Source organism: Sinohyriopsis cumingii, chromosome 8, assembly GCF_028554795.1.
Source record: "Sinohyriopsis cumingii isolate HCF-2022 chromosome 8, ASM2855479v2, whole genome shotgun sequence".
NCBI lineage: Eukaryota > Metazoa > Mollusca > Bivalvia > Unionida > Unionidae > Sinohyriopsis > Sinohyriopsis cumingii.
Window position 1 is genome coordinate 90,607,047 of NC_142968.1, and position 22,311 is coordinate 90,629,357.

The following is a 22,311-nucleotide window of genomic DNA, read 5'->3' on the forward strand; positions in this document are numbered from 1 at the left end:
GTTATCTCTGAACTCCATGTGGCTATCAGTAAAAGCAGCTGATGCGGTTTTTGAGTATGGCTGGATACTATCGGAAATTTTGTTCCAATTTTTCCATAATTGCTAAACCCCTGCCCTGACAAAATTATTGAGCAAGAAAACTAAGTTTCACTGGTCTGAAAACTATCAGGAGGCTTTTGATAAGTTAAAGGTCATAAATAAGAGTGCACCAGTTCTTACAGCTCCAAATTTCAGTACATCATTTAAACTGTTTGTTGATAAGAGTGATGTTGGGGTTGGAGTAGTATTGATTCAAGAAGATAAAAATGATGTTGATCATCCAGTGTGTTTTTTTTCTAAGAAATTAAATAAGCACCAGAGAAATTATTCCACAGTCGAGAAGGAATGTTTGGCTTTGATATTGGAATTACAACACTTTGAAGTTACATTAGTTCAGCTCCTTCTCCGATTATTGTGTTTAGTGATAACAACCCATTTACATTTGTCGGCAAGATGAAAAACAAAAATCAGAGATTATTATGGTTGAGTTTGTTGTTACAGGAATGCGATATTGACATCAGGCACATCAAGGGAAAAGACAATTTAATAGCAGAGGCACTTTCACGTGTATATGAATATATTGTTTCGTGTATACTCTGTGTCGTTCATCAGATTTCATCTTATTTGTTTTACCACATGCATATTTACTTATAGCAAAAGGAAAGCTTTATTGTATAAATCTTTATTTCTTTATGACGGGAAGTGTTAAGTTTATTTGATTTCATTGTTTGTGAGTTAATTTATTTTTTGGCATTACATGTTGTAATGTAACATTGTTTGCCGGACTTGACCTTGTCCAAATCGGATTGATTTCTACTTGACCTGATTGACTTTTTATTTTTTTATTATTTTATTTATGTAAACAACTAAAATACTTCATTATTCACTATATGTAAGAGCTTATTTACCAAATCTTTATTTAGGTAAACAAGAAGTAGTAAATATGTTGATTAGGATCAGGGTTTTGGATATTCCCACCTGAATTTCATAGGTTATTGTGTTGTAAATAAACAAGGTTCATTAGATCATTCTAGAAAGTTATTTTCCATTAGGTAATGCTTGTTTTCAGAAAATGCTAATGTGACCTGAGGTCAAGCAGAGAACAATATTATCTTGTGAATGTGAGGGTTTTACCAGTTGTGCTGTAACATCTAGCACTTTAAGTTGTGTTATCTTGTGTCCAGCTTGGGCTGAATTTTGTTTTTCAAATTACTGAACTCAAGTGATTATTTTCTTTGGAAGTACAAAAGTATCTTTAAAAATGGTTGGACAAAGACATTCATTGGAATTTATACTGAATTCAAACCTGGAATAATATTTAGGTGATTCAACAAAGAGACTACTAATACATCTTTACATAGCAAGCTATAACATACACGTCATTGCATTCAGTTTTGAAATCTCTTCGGGACTTGAACTGAGTTTATTCAGGACATTTTATTACTAGGACTTGTGTCTTTAATTCTTGGATTAATTGTTGGATTTAATTCTTTTTGCTAATTTTTCACTTTGTATTCTAGGGAAATACATTATTTTCTAAATTTTACAAAGCTTGTTGTCTTTACTCTTTTCTGTTACTTATTTTAACAGAATAGACTCGTAGCAACACATTAACAGATTTAATAAATTAGGACTAAAGAATTAAATATAATATGTGGTGGAATTAAATCAGATATAATTCAGAAACTGTTGCAGCATAAAATCGTCATGGAACAAAATTGAAAGACTGAAAATACAATATAATACGTCAGTCATTGTTATTCCTAGTTTGTGGAGTCAATATCACATTCTATGGAATGAATTGTATCCTAAATATCAATATCACATTCTTTGGAATGAATGATATCCTAAACACCAAATATCAATTTTTTTGGAATGAATGAAATCCTAAACACCAATATCACATTCTTTGGAATGAATGATATCCTAAACACCAAATATCAATTTTTTTGGAATGAATGAAATCCTAAACACCAATATCACATTCTTTGGAATGAATGATATCCTAAACACCAATATCACATTCTTTGGAATGAATGATATCCTAAACACCAATATTACATTCTTTGGAATGAATGATATCCTAAATCATTGTTTGTGAAATATAAATTTCTTTACCTGGATCTCCTTTCGGACCAGGTGGACCTATAATAAAAAATGATTGAGAATATTTTGGTAGATTAGTGTAAATCTGTCCATCGTATGCATTGAATCGTTTGGTAAATTTCTGACGTGATGCGTTTTTTCTTATTTAATATTATCTACTAGGTAACACTCAAAAAGATGCACAGGCCTTTGAAAAATGTGAAAACATGACAATTTGAGTAGACAGCGAATTTTTTCACTTTGGTCATTAAAAGATTGTACTGGAAGACATCTGATAAAAATATTATATCAGTTAACAGAAATAAGGATTTAAGATATGAAAATGTAATAAAATAGGTATGTTGAAATTGGATTGTACACAATATTTTGAGATTATGTGTATCAGCTCGTGGAAACGTTTAGAGCTATGTTTATAACTTTTGGATACACATGTTTGTTATGTAATGAAACACAAGAAAGCAACATTGTCTCGTCAAGAAAGCAACACTGTCTCGTCAAGAAAGCAACACTGTCTCGTCAAGAAAGCAACACTGCCTCGTCAAGAAAGCAACACTGACTCGTCAAGAAAGCAACACTGTCTCGTCAAGAAAGCAACACTGACTCGTCAAGAAAGCAACACTGTCTCGTCAAGAAAGCAACACTGTCTCGTCAAGAAAGCAACACTGCCTCGTCAAGAAAGCAACACTGACTCGTCAAGAAAGCAACACTGTCTCGTCAAGAAAGCAACACTGTCTCGTCAAGAAAGCAACACTGTCTCGTCAAGAAAGCAGCACTGACTCGTCAAGAAAGCAACACTGACTCGTCAAGAAAGCAACACTGACTCGTCGAGAAAGCAACACTGTCTCGTCAATAAAGCAGCACTGACTCGTCAATAAAGCAACACTGTCTTGTCAAGAAAGCAACACTGCCTCGTCAAGAAAGCAACACTGACTCGTCAAGAAAGCAACACTGTCTCGTCAAGAAAGCAACACTGTCTCGTCAAGAAAGCAGCACTGACTCGTCAAGAAAGCAACACTGACTCGTCAAGAAAGCAACACTGTCTCGTCAAGAAAGCAACACTGTCTCGTCAAGAAAGCAGCACTGACTCGTCAAGAAAGCAACACTGACTCGTCAAGAAAGCAACACTGACTCGTCGAGAAAGCAACACTGTCTCGTCAATAAAGCAGCACTGACTCGTCAATAAAGCAACACTGTCTTGTCAAGAAAGCAACACTGCCTCGTCAAGAAAGCAACACTGACTCGTCAAGAAAGCAACACTGTCTCGTCAAGAAAGCAACACTGTCTCGTCAAGAAAGCAGCACTGACTCGTCAAGAAAGCAACACTGTCTCGTCAAGAAAGCAACACTGACTCGTCGAGAAAGCAACACTGTCTCGTCAAGAAAGCAACACTGTCTCGTCAAGAAAGCAACACTGAATCAATAAATCGTTTAATCATTTGTATTTGCTCAGTGACACACACAATGTTGTGTACAGATATAGATATTCATACCTGGCAAACATATCTTTGAAGAATTTCCACAATAAGTCTCAAGGACTCGAACCTGTCAAGATGTGAGTAGAAAAATTAGGATTAAAGTTCTCTTGAACAAGAATAAAACTTACATGCAGGCAATACACAAATGGGTTTCGTCGAGACCTCAACATATCTTATTTATATAAAATTAGCAAAACGAAAGAGACAGAAGTAAAACCTCGTTTTGTATCTTATTCATAAGTCGGTGATCACATTTCATCATTAACTTCTAGAGTTTGTCAGTCATCAAACTGTGATCAGCCACCAACAGCTTTTGGGGCGGAGGAAATTGTTTGGCTCTGGGGGAATTATGCATCAGTATTTGGACTCTAGATCTGTCAGTAAAAGCGCATATACTTGTGTTCATTTAACTTCAATGGTTTCTGTCGTTTGTTCTTACTGTTTTTAACTGAAAAGATATTGTGTATGTTGCAGACTCGACATTCATTCATTTCAATGGTTCCTAACTTTGTATCATCAATAAGCGCACCAAATTTTGCCAGGCTGATTTATAGGAGTGGGCATGACTCTGGTAACTCGGTTGCAGCCTAGGCGCAACAGGAAGATTCGGTGACTTCTGCTATCTCGTACTTCAGACACACTGTCACTGCATTGCAGTCGACAGTTAATAATCTTTCGGAAAGTGTTTGGGCACTGGTGGAACAGCAAAAGAGGCATATTGCCGAGATGGTGCCTTCAACCCCGTTCGTCGAACAAGAGCCAGTCTAGTTTTGGTAAAATATTTCCATGACGTGTCCTACTTTGGTAAGTCATAGCACTGTAAGTGAGATGCCAACTGACTCTCCACTCAGATCCGGTCAGTTTCTGAAAACCACATGTGGCAATTTTGCCTAATTCCTACCATTTGTAGAAACATTATACTCTAATTTACCTCAAGAAATTCACGAAGGCAAAGATGTCACTTAGCAGTTCTTTTGATACGATATTATACTGGCTTACATTCGGATCCAGCCAATACATCAACAGAACATCGTTCTGCCATTTTCCGTCAGTTCGTGGTATAACCGCAAAAGTAGTTGTAGGAATACACATCAACCTGATATGTTTGGTGATTTGCCTCTGGCGGAGTGCATTATTACGGCTGCCAAGACAGAAATTGTTTCGATGGCGTTAAATAACTGGCTGAACGTGACCCAGTTCTTTCACGCTTTGGGCATATTCAAGAACGTAACAAATAATGCTCATTCACAAAGAACACAACGGCTTTGAACGTGATTATACTTATATGGCATCAAGGTATACATAACAGAGTGTACAGAAAATAGTATCGCAAGATATTCTCAGCGCAAACAGCGGTCCATTACTATACCATCATTAAAGCTGATTTGTCTGTGAGTAACAACAGTTTGTTATGTCGTATCTTTGCAAATTATCGGACAAATCCTTCTCACTCTGTAACATTACTCGTCACCTGTCTTAATTGGACCTACACCTTAGGATGAGAACACAATCATGGTTCCATTCACTCGGAAAGTTCACTTTGACATTTTAGTTCTACCCAGAGTCAAGAGTACTCTGAAACAACTTCAACATCATTAAAGATTGTCAACTGGCTGGCTGTAGAAATTAACATGTATGCTTACATTAAAGCGGATCAGTCACAAATTTGGTGTGTGTTTAAGGCCACTTTTTTTAGCACATGATACGCCATACATGGCGGCCAGTAGAACTGGTAGCGGAGACTCTGATAAGAACTACCGACCCACTAGAAGCTACTGGCAATATTTCTTACATAAGCACAATGGCCGAGCCCGAGACTGACACCCAAGCAGAGAGAAGTGAGATGGCAGTGATGGATAAAAGCGAGCGCATTACACCACCCTGCCACTCGTTGCACCAATCATTCACAAATACAGTGCAATACTTCAAAATCATTCTGACTCTTCAAACAGACATATCAAAATCACCACGAAGGGACCTGTCATTGATGATGAATTACGCTATGAGCTAAAAATTACTCGGACTGAGAATTCATTCGTTATTTGCTACTTTTTTCCAACTGGTTCAAGAGGTATACCTTCCATTTATTTTGTACACAACCCGAAATATCTACACAGTTATTGCAAACCGAACTTCGTAATGGTTACTTTATTTGTCAATATGACAAAGTGCCTCTCTCACTTTTTAGAATTAGTCCCCTAGGTGTTTCTGAAGGAAATTCTTCTGAAAAAGAGACAAATTGCAGACCTTTCGATCCACTTTCCCCATATTCTTGTTCTTATTCCATTTTAAATGATCTAATATACAAATATGATACTCTCAGTCTGTCCCCCCCCAGTACTTAATGTTCAGAGTAAAAAATCAGTGTACAGATGTTGTAATATAGTAATGTTTTGGTACAGAGCTTGAATAGAGGTAATCGTGTTTGTGATGGACGTGTGAATAGATTTGAAACATCAATAACAATGCCCCGATCATTGCATTTATAAATTTGTTTCTTTCTTATGTCTAGTATTATACCACACATATTTTAAGAAATATTGCATACAGAAACATCCAATTAATTACGATAGGATCCAAAGATGCACATTTTGCAATTTTAACAACAACAACAGCAAGATACCACAACGCCCCATCTATACTGCTTACTCTGCTAGCATGTAACATCACTGTATTAGACCAATTACTATATCTCGTCATTTGCTAATGGTGGTGACACAAAAATTACTTATATTCTTATTTTGGTACATTATGAAGAGTAGTCAGTGTAATACTTGTATTGTTTTCCTGATAAAAGGTATACACTTTTACTCACTTTTTTATCTTTGATTTCGAATAAAGTTTTGGTTCCACTTCACTTAAGCAGTCATATGAACAAAATTGTAAAGCTTGTATTACTTTCAAAATTTACATAACATGAAATGATTGCTCTCACCTCCTGGTTGACTAAATCAGTCACAAATTGGGTTAGACTGCCAGCAGCCACCTGTCTTTTCTTCCTAGATCCTGAATCTGGTGTCCTTTGCTCCCATTTTCTAAGACTATTTATGAAGTCAGGGGAGTCTGATAACTGAAAATAAAGAACGTATATTAGGTTTGTGCCATCAAAACGAGGCAAGCACAATGATATTACTGCAAAATATTGAATCAGATCTCATTTTGATTTGCTATCCACTGTGTGTATCCCATTTTCAACAGCGACCTATAACTTAGAACACCAGGAGAATAGAGATATATAGGGGTAGGTATACTTTAATTGTGATCTCAAAAATATTGGATACATATTAGAGTATGACTTTCTGTGTAGGTGCGTTGTGGGAGGGTAGACAGAGTATGACTTTCTGTGTAGCTGCGTTGTGGGAGGGTAGACAGAGTATGACTTTCTGTGTAACTGAGGTGAGGGAGGGTAGACAAAGTATGATGTTCTGTGTAGCTACGTTGAGGGAAGGTAGACAGAGTATGACTTTCTGTGTAACTGCGTTGAGGGAGGGTAGACAGACTATGACTTTTTGTGTAACTGCGTTGGAGGACGGAGACAGTATGAATTTCTGTGTAACAGCGTTGGGGAGGTTAGAGAGTATGAGTTTCTGAGTAACAGAGTTGAGGGAGGGTAGACTAAGTATTAGTTTTTGTGTAACGCAGATGGGAATGGAGACAGTAAGAGTTTCTGTGTAACGGCGTTGGGGGAGGGAGACATAGTATGATTTTCTGTGTAACGGTATTCTGGAGGATAGAAAGACTATAGGTTTCTGTGTAACGGCGTTCTGGAGGGTAGATAGATTATGTGTTTCTGTCTAACGGCATCAGGTATCAGGTAGACTTTCTGTGCAGTATTATTCGGAGCTGCAGTTTTGTGACGTCAGAATGTTTACCCACACGTCATACGCTGAGCCCTCAATAAATAATGACAAGCACGTAACATACAATCATATACCAACAGTGGTCGATGTTAAATTTATTTTCAAGGAAATCTATTAAATCTATATTAAAAGTTCAATAAAAAATAGAAGAAAATCTTTTCACTACAGGTCATCCACAATACTTTAAATATATCTTTCATTCAAAGTGATACTCCTCCCAGAAATTGGCTATCTTTATAAAGCTAAAGACAGGCATTTATTTAAATGATGCCTCAGCTGGTATAAATATCCAATCGTTTAATTGTTTTAATGTTACTACCTCTAAATTTATACATTGCGGTTATCATAATATCGTATGTGGATGGTGACACTGTGTTTAATTGGCATTATAAGGATGAGCACATATGATTGGTTTAATAGATACAGTCATTCATTCTATATTTTCTTGAATCATCACACGTGTTAATCACGTTTAGTAAAATCAGTTTTAAATCTAAGTAGATTCCGATCTTAGGCCTGCCAAAATTACCTGCCCTTTTTTCTGAGAAGGATGCATATCGGCTTGGTTTTCTCTTTCTTGTTGCAAATTTATTTGTTAATATCTACATTGTGCTATAGTGTTAGGAATTAGTGTCCAATATAAATTATAAACACAGATTCAGGCTAACCTTTCACTGTACTAATTTTGGCGCAAATCTTCAAATTATTATCGGTTTGCTGTGTCAAAGTTTTCAGTGGTATGTAAATAGGAAGACGTTGTGGTGTGTGTTTCTTTCTTGCTATATAATAGTAAAGTTTTAAAAGTGGTGACGTCAAAATGTATTGTTGGGTCGCGAGATGGACGTCCATCAAAGAGAGTTTTGGAAGAGAATGGCCGCAGTGATATCAAAGGTTGTGCTGTTTCCTCTACTAGCACTACTATACTTACCCAACCAAACCTGCGATCACTTCATAACTAATACTACCTGATTTGTGTATAATCAAAACAGAGGTAAGTAAATCGTAAATTCATAATCGAGTAAAATTACATATCTTGCCAAGCAAAAGAAAGGTGTGTGTAAATGTGAAATCGCGGTTACCTACCCTGTCTGCTAGAGCGCACCACTGCATAATTTAATGTTCTTGTAAGTACATAGAACGAGCAATTGACAAAAGCAGTCATTGCTTGTGATGGTAGATACGTATAAGTGCATGTGTTCACATGCCTGTGTTGGAATTATGATATTAGTTATCTTCGATGCAAGCCTCGAGGGGAGACATATAATGTAACCCCGCGACTGGGATTTCCTTCTCTCGGTGCAAACCCCGTCGTAGATTCTTTTTATCGCCCAATAATTTCCTTTAAAGTAAAAATGAACTTCTGACTGGTGCAATGTAGTTCACGCGCAAATGTTTACATGCGGTGCATTAATACAAATACGTTAATGAGGAATGTGGCGTGACCGTGTAATCCGAAGTACACCCTTTCTATGCGTGAGCCCCCCCCCCCCCAAATAACTACATTAAACGTTGTATAGTATTGAGGCATTATCACATTTAATATATAGATGTTATATGAAATTAACAAAAATAATTAATATTTATTGCAAGAAAATGTTTCATTTTCATCAGTTCCAATTTAGAAAATTATATTATAAAGAATGAAACGATACTGTGCCACACCTCTATTGTTATAACGAAAAGTTACATGTAGCATGAGTGTCCGTGTTTGGGTTATTCACGGGTAATTAGAGATCCGAGTCACTATATGTTTGTGACATACTTGTGTTGTAATTAATACTGATTGCAAAATTACCACCCTGTATGAAAAACCCTCCAAATACAGGCCCTAGCTGATAACCATGTGAAGAAGTTTCAAGTTCACGATATCTTGGAAAACTTATATTTTCTGTCTTGGAAATATGGCAAGTGTTCCTACTAGTATTGGAAGAACTGTTTTCAGGGAAATTTGTTTGTGGAATAACGTGTGGATTGATAAATGATTCCCTCTGGCTGGTAAGTGCATTATTTGTCATCAAAGATTGCATGCACATGTTTATTCAACTGGGGCGTAATGGGGATGTTTAACAAAATTAGAAGAAAAGATGCATGACATAACACATTTCTGGTTATTACTAAGTTTTCTGTAGTTGTTGAGTGAGTTTAGATCTTTTGTGGTCAATGATGTGTATAGCCTGAGTGTCTGGAACATTGTTTTCTATTAGTTTCTGACAAACATATTTTCTCACACTAGAGTTTGTAATGCGTTTAGAAGCCAAATCGGGCAAGTTTACTTTCAAGGCCATTTTTTCATTAGCTAGTTAAGCTTTCGGGCACCAACTGGTGCACGTAAAAACCATTACTCATTTGCCCCAGGTGCATGCACGTAAGTTACAGGGGCAAGGTAAAATGGATGATCAGGGTTACAAAAATCACTTGGACGTTTGTTCATAAAACATTTGTAGATAGTTACCGGACATCTATCTGGAAATAGATGGTTAGCGTACATCCTTGGTTTTTAATTTCTCTTTTTTTTTTTTATGTCTTCCCCTGTCCTCGTTTTCGACTGTCTCTTGTTAAAATCTAAATATTCTAGTTTAAGTTCGCAATCTTGCTTTAATGATATGTCTCCCCACTTTACGTTTCTGTTTTCTTCTCCCCCTCCCCATACCCCAGTATGCCTAGTATTATTAAACCATAAAGTGTTCAGTAAACTTGACGGTGTGCTGGGGCCCAAAAGCGAGTACGCATACATTTTTTTTTAATGTCATCATCAGTTACGGCATCAGCAGTTTTGGGTTTGTTTCATTTTCCTTTCTTCTTCAAATCTTTCTGTTTACTTTTTACGGCATCTCTTGCTCAAAATTCAGGACCATAAACCAAGCTACAACTGTATCTGTTTCGTCTCAGATATCGTTCAAAACTTCCCATCATACCTATAATAAATAATAATTAATTATAAAAAGCCATGTACCTAGGGTAAAATCTCTCTCTCTCTCTCTCTCTCTCTGTTTTTTTATCATTTGTCATCCGTGTTGGGGAGGGCCTAAATTGCTTTATCAGTCACGTTCTTTAATTTATACGGTAATTTACCTATTAAAGCGATGAATACAATTCTTGTTCATTACAGAATATTTTGAGATAAATATATTGAGAGAATGCTGCTCAGGGCAGGTGCCGGCACTTCATGTATAGGGCGCATCTCATTGTTTTTCTCAAGATATTCTTCTAGTAGTTTTATGTGTCCCAATGTCTTGCGTTTGGTGTTCACATTTTCATGCTCTAAAACAAAATTTGTGACAGGCTGATCGTCCACTTCTGTAAATCTGCTTTCTTTGACCGTTTCAGTGTTTTTTATTTCCACTCCTGATTTTTTTTATTTTCTCCGACGAAAGTTGGTTCGGTTTCAGAGACACATTTATTTCATTTGTTTCCCAGTCATCATAAAGAAAGGAAAGATTCCCTGACTCATGCTTTGGTGAATTTTATGAAATTACTAGTTCATGTCTAGTATAATTTGTGAAACTTCCATAGTCCAAAAAACGTACTGTATACATGGAATAGGTACCCAGTGGGTGGTAAACATTTACGATTTTTGCTCTCCTACCGTTAAAAGTCAAGATGTTTCCAAGCTTGTAGTCCATTTTCTTTTTGTCTTATCTTTATCGTTTTCTTTCTAATCTTCTTTTTGTTAGTTATTTTTTCTCTCCTCCCAAAAATTATTTTGTTAAATGTCCCAAAGTGTTAGCGTTTGTTTGATCGGAAAATAACTCCATCAGGCCAAGCATAAGACAAAAACGGTTGCGTCCCTTGATGAAGTAATCCGTGGCGTGTCGAAACCATGACTGAGACGATTGGTCTGAGATGACTAGACTGATATACGAAAAGGTTAGCAAAACAGCTAGATTAATCTGTCGCATGCGTAAGAAAAGGTAATCATTTCAATAAAAAAAAAATGTTACGGAACTTGTTTTTCCAAAAGGTTAGTGGCTTCTAGTATGTGAATGCACATTTATATTTCTAACCTCGATATATTCCTGAGACAGAAATATTGGCAAATTATCTTTATGATCATAATAATGACACAACTGGAATACTGTACATTTTATAACATTTGATGACTAATGATGTGTGTAAGTCTTCCACAAATTTTCCAGATTTTTTACGACTGACTGACCAAGGATGTTGGCTTCATAACCTGGATCAGTCTAAAAATTTTATCTTCTCGCGCTCTTTGAAAGTGTGTCCGTAGATTAGCATGTTTGGATAGCTTCTTTTTAACTGTAAACGGTGGAATGATGAGATCTATACCTTTTGGTGTGGTTAGGTCTGATATAAAAAATGCCCTTATCTGCTATAACGGCATCACCTTCCTCTCATAGGTACAAAATGCCACACCAGGTAGTAATTTGCTTGTCTCACTATTATGCACTATTTCTTCCAAATTTGTCGTATTTCCGGGACCGATGTGAATCTGTGAAAAGTCACTTTTTGCCCTTCTATCCACTTATTACTGTGATTGGAATAAATACAACAATATATTGATTGTGTTGGCATTTTAATAGCCAAACAGATCAACTCGCACCCTATATGTCAAAATCAATACTTGCAGGCCAATGCAAAAGAGTGCTGACCTAAAGGTAGATAAATCACGTTTTCTCATTCGTCTATACCAGTGGAATAACATATAAACTATTTATTTAAACTACTCCCAGGGCTGAGAAGGGGGGGTCGGGTGGTGGACTGGGGATATATCCACCGGGCCCCGGCCCGTAAGGGGGAAAGGGGCGAACAACACTTTTTAATTTTATACAAGAATTTTTTTTTTTCAACAAGAACTAATAGAAGCCGCGTTGTTTCTTACTCTAGGTCCCGTGATTCCCCTCTACGACCCTGACCACTCCTGTATTTTTGAGATTAGAACAAAAAAAAAAAAAAAAAAAAAACCACTCAGGAACATGTGACACGGTCAATATGCCTTCTACCAGAAAACACTAAATACATGTAGCTTTAATAAGATGACTTGGTGCCGCAAAATCAACGCTAGTATATTTACTGACTTACCTTTGCAATTATAGAAATGTCTGACGTTATACCAGTTAGAGCAACCTCTAGTTTATGCACTCTCTGTTGTAGAGACTGAATTTCATAAAACTGTACATAGTTCACAAAACCGAAAACAGTTGCAAAAGACAACGCAGATGTCACTATAAACACAATCTTGCAGCAATCCCCACCGGACGCAGACGTTTCCTCAGACACGTTCTGTTTGTTTGGCATTATCGCTGTCACCAGATGTTGTGTTGTAATATTGTGAATTTTAGTACAATACAGGATTGGTAGATTGGCATGATAGATAATAATCTTACAGCTGCTTCATTCACAAATTTAGATTGAATATTATCAGTCACGAAGAGCTGGTAGCAATACCATGTCACTTAAAATGTCGCATTGCTACATGACAACAACTTTGTCAAAGACAAACGGCAATTTTCATGATGGTCCCTGTATTAAAATATAAGATACCTTACATGTTTTGGTTAATGGGGTGGAAATATTGTCATCGTAGAGTATATTATTATTATTATTATTATTATTAGTAGTAGTAGTAGTAGTAGTAGAACAAAGACCGTACGCATACAATTAGGACCTATAATCTAAACTTCGTAAACTCTTTAAAATCTGTCGTTTTGTCAATACTGACAATTTTTCAAGCATCAAGTTTAGGAATATTTTGCGAACACGACGTAATGAGAGCTGTATTAATAAGTTGGGTTTGAAATTTTCATTGAGGAGTTGAAGCGTTTATAGTCCAGGCGGGAAAGTACAACTCTAACTCAAGCTGGACATACCCAGTGGTACAAGTTATTGCAATTCCGTCTCAACTGGATTTAACTATATACCCAGTGGTACCAGCTATTGCATTTCCATTTCAATTTGTAAATTTGAAAGGCATTAGTGAACACACACACTCACACACACATACAACATATCAATATATAATATACATACAATATAAAAAAGAAGTTAACAAAATGAAATTGATTCATAAAGCAACTTATGATCTCAATCTTTGTTAACACTTACAAAACACTTGAGAGAGAGAGAGAGAGAGAGAGAGTCAGGCTATTTGTTCCAGCTCCAGACACACAGTCTATACACCTCACTGGCTACAAAAATCCAAACTCTCTCAAAAACTACCGCTAAGCAGGCAACAAAACAACCAGAAATTAGAAATTTGTTATGTTGTTGTTGTTTTTGTTGTGGGTTTAACGCCAATTTTCAGCACACGATAGGCTATACATGGCGGCCAGTATTAATGGTGGGGGAAGAACCCGGGAAACCCACGGAACCACCGACCCTCGAGAAGCTACTGGCAAGCTTTCTCAGATACCCACATTGGCCGAATCCGAGACTCGAACCCACGCAGACAGAGGTGAAATTTGTTAGGTCAAACTGGTTTCTTCAAACTTTGTCAGAGAACCCCAATCCGCATGTGCTAGAAAAATGCTAGGTTTCCTATTTACTTTGAAAAAAAAATACACTTGGTGAAGAAAAGTCTGTAAGTGTTTGCACCAAGTCAAGGAAGTCCATGTCGCGGGGTTACATTATTAGTCTCCCCACTTAACTGGGATTTAGTTATCTCGGTGCAAACCCCAACATAGATTTTTATTTTTCCTATAAAGTATAAAACGAGACGCTTACTCAACACACATCAGTTTACAATATGGCATAGACTAGTATCTACATTTTGATGGACATGTATTTTTGATGGCATAGACTAGTATCTACATTTTGATGGACATGTATTTTTGATAGCATAGACTAGTATCTACATTTTGATGGACATGTATTTTTGATGGCAGAGACTGTATTTAAGTATTAGATTAATTTCGTGACACAATAATGTCTTACCACGAAAACATAAATAGGATTATATTTCGTCGGTACGTGTACGAGTCATCCAAACACCTAATCATGTATGTATGTATGTATGTATGTATGTATGTATGTATGTATGTATGTATGTATGTATGTATGTATGTATGTTTAATTTGTATTATTTATTGGGGGCCCCGAGTGGCCGAGTGATCTAAAGCGCTCACTGTTACGGATTACTGCCATCTCACCTCTGTCTGCGTGTGTTTGAGTCTCAGGTTCAGCTAACGTGGGTACATAAGAAAGCTTGCCAGTAGCTTCTTGTGGGTCAGTGGTTCTGTCCGGGGTTTTTTCGGGTTCTTCCTCCACCAGTTATACTGTCCGCCATATAAAGCCTATCTTGTTTTGTAAAATAGCGTTCAACCCTACATCATCATCATCAACAACAACCATTTATTGCGTTTTCTTCATGATTACTGTGTTATATACATTTGTATTTTGTATTTGCCCTTGCAAATTTTCTGCGTACGTGACTTGGGTCATTGAATATGTAAACAACTAAATACATAGCTCATATCATATTTCTCATAGCTTGATGAGAAAATATTAAATATTAGGATCATTATCAACGAAGTCAATACTTTTATCTTACTTTGAGTTTAGGACATTGGTATTAAGCATTGAAACAAGTTATTGATAAGACTGATCAGTAATCCTTTTCTCTTCCTACATGCACCTCTTGCAAGAAGAAAGGGTACATTATTTCTGATTGCATCTAATTGAAAGATAAGCAACATACTCAAGATAGAGCTCTTCCAAATGTTTTTATTTTAAATAGGTAAAGGTCACGGTAATGTATTGAAAGCAATACATTCGTTGGGACAAAGAAACTAGCAGCCTGATATGGAGAATAATGAAAAAATCATATTGAAAGGTTCTGTATTACTTATTAATAATTCTGCCAAGCCTATCCACATTAAAATTTTAAGGGACACATGAGCTTCTCAGAGTCTTTTATTATCAGGTACGTTGCATTTTATAAGAACTCTTCTTCTGATGAAGGTGTTGTTATTCAGTGAGTAGAGTGCGGCTTTGTTAATATTCATCCATTGTGTAAATCTGTCATCACACTTAGCCTCAGGTCACGTGACAATCGGAACAGTGTCGTCTTTATCCATCAAGGTTATTAATTTATTACTAGGCTATGACTTAGCTGGAGATAAGGTTGTGGTTAACTCACTTGTAACTGACAAGCCATGTTTGAACCAGAAAATCGATACTAGAGTTAGTTCGAAGAATATTCTTAAGAATGATGTTGATCATTAAATGACTTCTTTACTGAATATTTATTGGTCAGGCTTTTGATAAGGTCACCTTTGGTGCTCGTATGGATGAATCAAAATGTATTAATCAAAGTCATCCTCTTCTTGCTATTCATTCTCTTTAGTCGAATCACTGACAGAAAGGGCAAATGAAATTTAGGAACCTGTAATTTCAGATGAGCTAAATCAATATAAAGTGATGTCGCTTGGGATGAAAGGTTCGCATTATATTTGTCAGCATTTAATGAACACGATTACGTCTGGTCTTGATAATTGTGACGCTTACATCCATGACGGTATCATCTACAACGACACCTGGAAGGATCTCTTAGAGACGAATCGGAAATTTTTTGATAGGCTCAGTAATGAAAATTTGGCAATTAATTTAAGTAAAAATTGAGTTCTGCCGACTTGTGTTACATTTCTTGGACGTATCATGGTACATAGACTAAACGTATAGAAGTTAACTTCAAGAATATCTCTAAATTCCCCGTGCCTATCAATGAAAAGCAGCTGATGCGATTTTTAGGTATGGCTCGATATCATCGGAAATTTTGCTTCAACTTTTCCATTAAGGATGATTTGTACCATGTTTGGAATTAATTAGAATACAAACTCCTCGAGAGTTGAACCTTTAACAATTTACAATACATTCATAACCCGATTGTACCCTAAGATATGAAACTGTATCCTCTGTAAAATGTGTATATTATAAGCAATATATATTACACGGCTTTTTTCCTCAAATAATCAAACATCCTTACAGTTTTCAAGATATCCAGTTCTAAACAGATGGAAGATAATATTTGTATGTTTGAGCTATCCATTTTCACTATAAAAGTATAAATTCATAATGCTTGAAATGCAATATGTTCTGCAGTCAATAGAGAAAGTTCTGATAAATACCACATACAGATTGAGAAAGTTTGCATATAGCTTGCAAAAAACATACAAATATTGAAGGTTATAAATGATATATGGGTATTCTTCAAAGTATTGTTAGATTCTTATATATGTCAGCAATTCGCTTGCTTGATTAATGAAGAAATATGTAACAAATAAATAAATATAAAAAAACTGAAACCTGAATGCGGCTGATGAAAACTTAATAAGGCACATCTTGTTTGAATGCGTTGGTACAACATTTGCAACTACTGATGTGTTTTTTGATATCAGAACAACAGCTTTTTATATTTTGATACTTTAAGACATATCATGATATTTATAATAATAATTATGAAACGTTGTTTGCACAAGTTATGAAAAAAATATTTATCCAAAACTCAGCACAATCACCTCAAGATATGGAATAATTCACAGATACCATGACTGTTTGGTCCTTTTGATCAGAGGAGACGAGAAAAAGTCTAATGATGCCATTTAGTCATACATGTGATATATTATTTGGAATTAATCAATGAATCAATGTCATCAAAGAGGTCAAATCTGAGTCTTCTCTCTGACTGTCTTGGCATAGACTTGGCAATTAAAGTACCTGGCATGTTCTTTGAATTCATAGAGAGTCTATCAAAGGGACACTCTTTTTGTTGGGTTACATCTTCAGTCATTCTTATGAAATGTTTTTCTTTCAATTTTCTTTTGTTCTTTTTGATGGCTATTTGTGCCTCAGAATTTCGAAATTTCACAATTACTGCATTTGTTATTCCCGTGGATTCGGGAATTCTATGGATGAGATGTATGTCTTTCTTCTCCATGTCTTTACCTGTAGCTATCCCGACTTATTGAACCATTTGGTCTTTAAAGTTTTATTTTGTGCCTCTGGCATGTTAAATATTTTCACATTGATTTTTTCTAGAGCATTGTTCATTTTCATTTGATTTATGCATTGCTTCGTCTGCCTGATGTGCTGTGGTTTTCAATTCTTCTTTCAAATTCACATTCTCTGTTTTTAAGTTTCTAATGTTTGTTTAATAGTTCATTTTCAAAGACTAAAGACTCAATCTTTTTTTTTTGCACGTCTGCAATCCTATCTTCATTTTCTTGCTCCAGTTTTCTTTTCAACCCTGTTTTCATTTTGGCAAAACTTGAAACACAAATTCTAGCACCAACCCACCTAATTCCTCGCTTGTAAACAATAAGTTGATGTCGTCCTTTCTAAAAGTTCCTTTCAGGGTAAATTTCGTATCTTGCAAATCGCTCGTGATTTGGTAAACACCTCTCAGCTCCTCAGTAATCATAATTAAGCCTCATGGGTCATGTGATGCACTGGTTTGTGAGTTATTGCTTGACCTGGTTTAGGGATTTGAACATTCTTTCCTTTGTCCCTTAGATGCGGTTGGTCTCAATTGTTTTCTTAGCATTACTTGGTGTTAATATTAGAGTTGAAAGCACCTTAGTTATTTTGTCATCCACAATTAGTGAATTAAGCTATTAACAACCCAAATGTAAGGATGTCTCGACAGCAAGCACATAACCAAATGTTTGGATGTCTCTACAGCAAACACACAACCAAATGTATGGATGTCTCTATAGCAAACACACAACCAAATGTATGGATGTCTCTACAGCAAACACATCACCAAATGCAAACACATAACCAGTTATGGATATCTCTACAGCAAACACACAACCAAATGTATTGATCACTCTACAGCAAACACATCACCAAATGCAAACACATAACCAAATATGGATGTCTCTACAGCAAACATAGCCAAATGTATGGATGTCTCTACAGCAAGCAAATAAACGTCACTCAGAGAATTAGGCTATTAACATCCCAAATGTATGGATGTCTCTACAGGAAGCACATAAACACCACTCAGTGAATTCGGATATCAACAACCCAAATGTATCGATGTCTCTACAGGAAGAACATAAACATCACTCGATGAATCAGACTATTAACAACCCAAATGTGTAGATATCTCTACAGCAAGCACATAACCGAAATGTATGGAGGTCTCTACATTACGTACATAAACACTACTCAGTGAATAAGGCTATCAACAACCCAAATGTATGGATGCTTCTACAGAAAGCAAACAAACACCACTCAGAGAAGTAGGCTATTAACAACCCAAATGTATGGATGCCTCTACAGCAAGCTTATAAACACCTCTCAGTGAATTAAGATATTAACAACCCAAATGTGTGTCTGTCTCAACAGCAAGCACATACACACCACCCACTGAATTAGGCTATTAAAAACCCAAATGTATGGATGTCTACAGCGAACACATAATCGAAATGTCTGGATGTTTCTACAGCAAACACATAAACGAAATGTATGGATGTCTCTACAGCACATACATAATCGATATGTATGAATGTGACTACAGTACATACATAACCAAATGTATGGATGTCTACAGCAAACACATAATCGAAATGTATGGATGTCTCTACAGCAAACATATAAACATCACTCAGTGAATTAGGCTATTAGCAACCAATATGTACGGATGTCTCTACAGCAGGCACATAAACAAATGTATGGATATCTCTACAGCAAGCACATAACCGAAAAATATGGATGTCTCTACAGCAAACTTATAAACACCCCTCAATGAATTAGGCTATTAACAAACGAAATGTATGGATGTCTCTACAGCAGGCACATAAACACCACTAGGTGAATAAGGCTATTAACAAACGAAATGTATGGATACCTATACAGCAAGCACATAACCAAATGTATGGATTTCTCTACAGCATGCACATAACCCAAAGTATGTATATCTCTACAGCAAACACATAACCAGATGTATGTATATCTCTACAGCAAATCCATAAACACCACTTAGAGAATTAGGCTATTAACAACCCAAATGTATGGATGTCACTACAGCAAGCACATAACCGAAATGTATGGATGTCTCTACAGCAAACACATGACCGAAATGTATGCATGTCTCTCCAGCAAGCACATAACGAAATGTATGCATGTCTCTCCAGCAAGCACATAACGAAATGTATGGATATCTCTACAGCAAGCACATACATAAATGTATGGATTTCTCTAATGCAAGCGCGTACAGCAAACACATAACCAAATATATGGATGTCTCGACAGCAAGCACATAACCAAATGTATGCATGTCTCTAGGGCAAACCAATAACCGAAAATATATAGTTGTCTCTACAGTGTGTCCATAACCAAATGTATGGATGTCTCTACAGCAAGCACATAACCAAATTTATGGATTTCTCATAGAACACACGACTAAATGTATGTATGTCTCTACAGCCGACACATAACCAAATGTAGGGATTTCTCTACAGCAAACACATAACTGAATGTAGAGATGTTTCTACATAAAACACATATCCGAAATGTATGGATGTCTCTACAACAAGTACATATCCGAAATGTATTGATGTCTCTACAGCAAGCACATAAACACCACTCAGTGAATTAGCCTATTAACAACCCAGATGTATGGATGTCTTTACAGGAAGCACATAACCAAATGTATGGATGTCTCTACCACAAGCACATAACCCAATGAATGGCTTTCTCTACAGCAAGCACATAACCAAATGTATGGATGTCGCAACAGAAAACACATAACCGAAACGTACGGATGTCTCCACAGCAAGCACATAACCAAATGTATGCATGTCTCTACAGCAAACCCTCAACCGAAATGTATGGATGTTTCTGCAGGAAACACATAACCGAAATGTACGGATTTCTCTACAATAAACACATAACCGAAATGTATGGATGTCTTCACAGCAAGCACATAACCGAAATGTATGAATGTCTCTACAGCAAGCACATAACTGAAAGTATGGCTGTCCCCAACAGCAAATACATAACCAAACATATGGATGTCTCTACAGCAAACACATAACCCAATTGCATGGATGTCTCTACAGCAAGAACATAACCGAAATGTATGGATTTCTCTACAGCAAGCACATAACCGAAAAATAAGGATGTCTCTACAGCAAGCATATAACCGGAATGTATGGATGTCTCTACAGCAAACACATTACCAAATGCATGAGGTCTCTACAGCAAGCTCATAACCGAAATGTATGGATGTCTCTACAGCAAACACATAAGGAAATGTATGGATGTCTCTACAGCAATCACTTAAACACCACGCAGTGAAATAGGATATTAACAACCCAAATGTATGGATGTCTGTACAACAAGCACATTAGAAAATGTATGGATGTCTCTACAGTAAGCACACAAGGAAATGTATGGATGTCTCTACAGCAAGCACATAACCGAAATGTATGAATGTCTCTACAGCAAACACATAACGAAATGTATCGAGGTGTCTACAGCAAGCTCATAACCGAAATGTATGGATGTCTCTACAGCAAGCCCATAAGGAAATGTATGGCTGTCTCTACAGCAATCACTTAAACACCACTCCGTGAATTAGGCTATTAACAACCCAAATGTATGGAATGGATGTCTCTTCAACAAGCATATTAGAAAACGTATGGATGTCTCTACAGCAAGCACATAATGAAATGTATGGATGTCTCTACAGCAGGCACATAAACACCACTCAGTGAATTAGGATATTAACAACCCAAATGTATGAATGTCTCTACAGCAAGCACATAAGTACAAGTAGATGTTTATATTAAACTGTCAGTGTAGGTCCTATCACATCATAGAAATAATGCCAAGAACTTTTCAATATAATTTAAATTGCATACTCCAAGGAAATATATCCTATGATGAAACATTAAACAGCTAATAATTCCAACCCAAATCGCCCCATCATAATTTGTATTTTTCGAGAAAAGTCACTAATGTTTTGAAAGAGATTTACACAGGTCATTGGCTCTGGCGGCCGCATCGAATCTCCTGGAAGTAAACATTATTATCTTAATATGAGTCTAGGACACTGGTATTCCCCATATATAAACCTGTTATATCTGATGTTTAACACGCCTTTTTAATAATTGTAGTAAAGCATTTTATATTCTTGACAACTTGGAATTGTTAGAAATTAACTTTAGACCCTCATCCTGGTTCTACTCTTGTGTCTTAGGTTTGTAGATACTGTTTTTTTCTTTTACTTGAAAAATTACTCACTCTTGCATTAACATCTTTAGCAGAATCAGTCTTATGGTTGTGTTCAGTATTTATTTAGGGTAGAATATTTATTCAAATTATTATTCACTGGTAATACAGAGATCTATAATATTCTTGGACAGGAACATTAATTTGGAATTATAATGATTTAAGATAAGAACATTTTTCAATTATATTATTCTGATACGTCAAAAGACTGTTAGCCCATCACTAGGGTAAAGGTCACTGGCACATAAGCATATTCGAGACTATTTTAACATCAACACAGTCAATATTCGAATTAAATTGTAATACCGCTGAAATTCAGTTGTAACTTTATACATTTGGGCTTGTGATAAAACTTTTAGGACTATTTGGGATTAAATCATAATACAGTAAATTCTTTTTAAATGTTCCCTTTGTACGCTAGAGAAATATATTATGTATGTATGTATGTATGTAAGTATGTATGTATGTATGTATGTATGTATGTATGCATGTATGTAGTATGTATGTATATGTCTGTCTGTCTGTATGTATGTATGTATGTATGTATGTATGTATGTATGTATGTATGTATATATGTCCGTTTGTCTGTCTATCTGTATGTATGTATGTATGTATGTATGTTTGTATGTATGT

The 22,311-nt window shown here is 36.1% G+C and overlaps 1 protein-coding gene across 1 annotated transcript in view; it reads right to left on the bottom strand.

The window, feature by feature from the left end:
- LOC149794128 (peroxidasin-like) overlaps positions 1 to 12,774 on the bottom strand; it is a 53,738-nt gene extending 40,964 nt beyond the window's left edge. Inside the window, exons 1-4 of the mRNA XM_089968119.1 lie at positions 12,523 to 12,774; positions 6,555 to 6,689; positions 3,635 to 3,686; positions 2,158 to 2,184 (exon numbers count right to left, since the gene is read on the bottom strand). Of these exons, the coding sequence (XP_089824245.1) occupies positions 2,158 to 2,184; positions 3,635 to 3,686; positions 6,555 to 6,689; positions 12,523 to 12,738 (430 nt within the window). The 5' untranslated portion in view covers positions 12,739 to 12,774. The remainder of the gene's footprint in view (positions 1 to 2,157; positions 2,185 to 3,634; positions 3,687 to 6,554; positions 6,690 to 12,522) is intronic.
- Positions 12,775 to 22,311: the final 9,537 nt, after the last annotated feature.